The sequence below is a fragment of the Gavialis gangeticus genome, unplaced genomic scaffold, assembly GCF_001723915.1.
Source record: "Gavialis gangeticus isolate Ggan-Ray unplaced genomic scaffold, GavGan_comp1, whole genome shotgun sequence".
Lineage (NCBI taxonomy): Eukaryota > Metazoa > Chordata > Crocodylia > Gavialidae > Gavialis > Gavialis gangeticus.
Window position 1 is genome coordinate 98,417,572 of NW_017729032.1, and position 4,947 is coordinate 98,422,518.

General features: G+C 44.3%; 1 protein-coding gene across 1 annotated transcript in view; it reads right to left on the reverse strand.

Moving 5' to 3' along the window:
- MYCBP2 (MYC binding protein 2, E3 ubiquitin protein ligase) overlaps positions 1-4,947 on the reverse strand; it is a 336,755-nt gene that overhangs the window by 187,576 nt on the left and 144,232 nt on the right. The window contains exons 25-26 of the mRNA XM_019523825.1: positions 2,604-2,729; positions 2,382-2,509 (exon numbers count right to left, since the gene is read on the reverse strand). Coding sequence (XP_019379370.1) covers positions 2,382-2,509; positions 2,604-2,729 — 254 coding nt within the window. The remainder of the gene's footprint in view (positions 1-2,381; positions 2,510-2,603; positions 2,730-4,947) is intronic.

Below are 4,947 nucleotides of genomic sequence, written 5' to 3' on the forward strand. Positions count from 1 at the left end.
TGCCCTTCTAGAGATGTGTATTGATGACCCTGAATTGTACATTCCCCAGTGGAAGGTCTCTTAATAATACCATTTGTCTGAAACACGGGAGAGATCACTGCTGTCTAAGCACAGACAGCATCTAGATAACAAGCTAGGAACCAAAAAAGCTAGTTGTCAACAAATTAAACTTACTTGTTTGTTTTCCTTTGGGCATTATCTGAAGCACTTCCAAATTCTTTATTACCACTGGTATAAAATTACAAATATAAAAACCAGAAAATGCCAACTGCATCATAGTTATGGCCAAATTAATGAATTCAGAAAACAATGAACAACTTAAAACATGGTTCATAAAAATTCTATCTGAGCATATCCATAACATTGATTAATATTTCTGAGTATTTATCTTATGGGTCTATCTGAATGACCTGCAACATAAGGCATTAACGGTAATACTAGAAGTTCCACTGTATTTTAAAAGGTGAGCAATGAGTCTCCTGATTTTACATGTTATCTGTGTCCTCATCCTCATGATCAGGGTTCCGGGTTTTCTATGTGCCACAGAAAATCGCAGTAAAACAGAAATGTTATCATTTTAAGGAGAAAAACCTGGGTTTTCTCCTTTAAAAGAGAAGAAAGTGGGAAACAGTGGGTTACCCCTTGCAGACTGCTGGGTTGTGGAGCCTCTGTGGGGACGGAAGCAGGGTAGGGAGCCCTGAGCCCACAGCAGGCAGCCTGCACCCACTTCCCACCCCTGTCCAACCGTGCTGCCCATGGCAGAGGGAAGCCAGGCTCCACATTCTGCTCTGCACAGCAGCCACTGCCTCCTGTGGGTGGCAGCCAAGGTCCAGGCACTGCTGCGGAGGCCAGGGGGCTGCAGACCTGGGACCCTGACTCTGTAGCCCTGGCAGCTGGGGGCCCCCTCTGCCAGGGGAGTGGGGGGGCAGGTACTGGCATGGGCAGGGCACTGGCATACATGGGCTGCTCAGGGCCACAAAGTGGTAGTTGCAGCTGGACCTGTGTCCTAGTGAGCAAAGGGGGTAGGGGGCACTCTGATTTTCCCCATGATAAAAAACCCAAAATCATATGCCAAAATTTATAGACATTTAGAATTTATTTTACTATAGAGAGTGAGGCACTGGCAGGCTTCCAAACTGCTTTAAAACTGCAAATATATCAATAAAATATTACATTCGACTGATGCTATTGATATCTATACCTATATAGCAGGGGCAGGCAATTATTTCAGGCAGAAGGCCGCTTACCCAGTTTCGGCAAGCTGTCAAGGGCCACATAGGTAGCCCCGTTCCTTGACAGGTGCCCCACCCCCTAGTCATCATCTTGGGACTAATGTCTCAGGGCCAGCACCAGTGGGGCCCAGAGCAGGGCACAGGCTGGCAGGGGTCTGTGGAGCCAGGTTAGGCTGCACCAGCAGGGAGAGGTGGGAGCTGGTCCGGCTCCATAGAGCCGCTGCCGGCTGGGACCCTGTACTCCTGCCACCCTGCTCTGGGCCTTGCCAGTGCTGACCTCGGGACACCAGTGCAGGCCCCATGCTCCCACTGACTCCCACACCTGCTCACTCCTAGTGCCCCCCCAGCCCCGTGGTACAGGATGGGGGCAGCGTACAGCCCCGACCTCCTGCTCGCTGGCAGGGAAGCAGCTGGCAGGGAAGGGTGCTGAGCACAGGGAAAAGCAGCCCCTCCCCCACCCTGTGGCTGGCACTCCCTGCTGCAGCTGCACACAGCCTGCACAGGGCTGTCCTGAGCAGGCACAGGCAGCCCCACATGGACTGAGCAGCTGCAGCATGAGATGCTAGCCACGGGGTGGGTGAGGGGCCACTTTTCCCATGCTCAGCACCAGCTAGCAACCTGCCCCCACTGCCAGCCCGGGCCCCGCGCCAGCTCTGGGCTTGCCTATCAGGGCTGTGGCGCAGCGACAGCAGCTGCTCAGCACAGAGGAAAGCAGTGCTGGGCAGTGTTTGCCACTGGTGCTGCCCAGCATGCGAGCTCCAGGCAGGCAGGCAGCAGCAGCAAACACTGCCCAGCATGGCATGTGGGCTGTATTTTGCCCACCCCTGCTATATGGTGTTATTTCATTTTAATCACAGAAAAAACACCGATTTTACTGTTTTTAATGGATGATTTTATCAGAGATTTTGAGATATTTAAAACAGAGAAAACCAGGGTCACTGCTCATGAGGCACTGATCCAGGACTTTCATACTAGGAAGCCTGACTCATGCTTCTTGGGATTTTTAAAATGTTTTGATGAATAGCCTTCCATAGAAATTTTTAAAAACCACCAAAAAAAAGTAAACACTAAAAAATACCCTACCTATTCTAAACTGCATTTCAGAAGTCCTGGTTTTAAATCTGTAATTTGAAAAAATTAGACTATTACCTTTATTTTAGCTGTGTATTCACCTCTCCCTCCAAACAGGCCAAGACCACCAAGTAAAATATCAGTATCAGCACAGAAACGTATAGCTTCCACTGAATGGGCTGAATAACCCCAACCTCCTCCATGACCTACAGGGGAAAAAAAGTTAGAGAGTTATGTTTAAAAGGTTGTCATTCCACAAAGGGGATTTGTTTCTGCAACAAAGCTATCCTGTGTACATACTTTCAAATCTGTTAACAACACTATAGTCTTCTTTGGAATAAACTTTCATTACTGCTTGAGTCTCCTCTTCTGTGTTTGTTACGCCCATTTTTAAGTCCTGCATAGCAGCCAATGTATCAAGACAACCTGAAAGAAAATAAAAACAAATATTCAAAATGTATTACTGGAAGCCATAAATCAGACTCTACACCAAACAGTTATGGAGAGAAAAGTTCATGAAGATTTAAAATATCAGCAGCAACACAACCTAGCCTGTCAAGCACACTAATATAAATGTAGCAAAATATTAGTACCATATCTAGTTATGGCCAGAGAAGCCACTATGGGGAAATACAGGGGTTTACCACTGAAGACAAACACTTGACTCAGAATTTGCTTGTGTGTTAACTAAGAAACATTTAAGCTAGGTCTACTACAAACATGACTACACGTTGCCCTATGGCAACACAGTGACGCAGTATGTTGCTGTATCGCACACTACGGTGATGTAGCAATCACTCAGGTCTACACGTGATCGTGAGCTCACTGTAGCAGCGAAATCTACCCACGCACTGTGCACACGGCGCAGTAACCACCTATGCTGTACTGTAGTACTTCCAAAAGGAAGTGCTGAAGCACAGCACCTTAGCAACGTTGCCATATGGCAACATGTAGACATGCCCTACGTGACCAATTGCATACCATATCTTGACACCCTTACATATTTCTCTTTGGCTTCATGTGTTCTTTTTATGGAGAAAGGAATTAAAATACTCATTTGACAACTAATATTTCATCTCTAAATATACTCCTATACACTTATTATTTAGTTTTATTCAAAACCAAATAGTAAAATTAGGAAGGAGAAACTATACACAGAAAACTGAAATTAGGTCTAGAAATTTAGTGCCAGAAAGGCATTTGGAATAGAGTGATAAAAGAGACTAACAGGTAAGACAGATCACTTTACAACATGAAGAAGGTCTTTATCTATATGTTGGCTAAACAAAGGGTACAAAGGTGTAAAGGACAAAGCAAAAAGGTTTAAACAAAAAAAGAATAATAATTATGCTTCCATTGCACAAGTAGGAGTAACCTGGAATTAGTATGAAGTTTTCCCTGTGGCTCTAATTTCCTTTATCAAGAATTATTTCTATAAAAAATAGGTTTAATGACAGAATAATAGCCTGCTGAAGGAAATAATGGAAGTGACAGAAATATTTGTAAAAGAACTCTAAAGTTAAAAATATCATTTTTAAACACTTAAGTGTTCTTATTTTAAATGTAGCACCTTAGATTCACAAAGCTAACAGGGAGGGTATTTAACAAACACCATATTTCATTGAGGGTCACACCTTTGCATTCACTCATGGGAACTGAGGTTGGTAGCAAAAGCACAGAATATTTCTTATCCAAGTTGTCTTTTCAAAGGTGTGGGAACATCCTCATCGTGAAACAATTTCTCTAGCATCTGTAAGGGCCCTGGCACACATTCAAATTAAAGCTGGATAAAACTCAGCTATTAAGCTGTTGCACATTTTCAAGCAGTAGCTTTGTAGGTGGGGTTTTTTTTCTAGCAGGGTAGACATTTTTATGGCATTAAAATTACTTGCATGTGTGGCTGGTCTAAATTTATTGTGCGATTAGCCAGATAATTGCATAATACTGTATACATAATATGTGGCAAGGGCCTAAAAAAGTGCACACCCAGGAAACCATCACTGTCCCATGTGCAGAAATCCAACTTTAAGAACTTAAGGAAAAAAACTGAGGAATTTGGAGTACTGCTTCACTAATGTACATTACACCAAGTCAAAAGGAGGATTAAAAGGCATAGAGAACTGAGTATCAGTACTTGAAGTAGTCATACCGTTACCTTCCTGGCCAGGAAGGTGGTTTCTGGGTGGTGGCCTACAATCTTACACCTAACTCATGCATTTGGTTTCTAGTAGGTATGGTTATAACAGTACACTGCACCCCTTGCAACAATGCCACATGGCCAGTTAATTGTATACATGACTTTTGTTGGGTGTTTTTTAAAAAAAAGACTTAGTGTCTTTTCAGTACACCTAACTCAAGTCACTAGGGAAATCTAGCAGAGAAACCCATACAAGTGAACAGCATATGAGGTGCCAACAGTAGTGCATGTACAGTAGTGTGAAATATAGATTCATAGATTAAGGGTCGGAAGGGACCTAGTAGATCTTCTAGCCCGACCCCCCGCCAGGGCGGGAGAACAACAAAAAACCCCAAAAAGAGAAACGGGACTCAAATGAGTCCAGCCAGGTAGGCATCCAGCCTCTTCTTAAAGACCCCCAGGGTAGGGGCCAGCACCACTTCCCTTGGAAGTTGGTTCCAGCTCCTA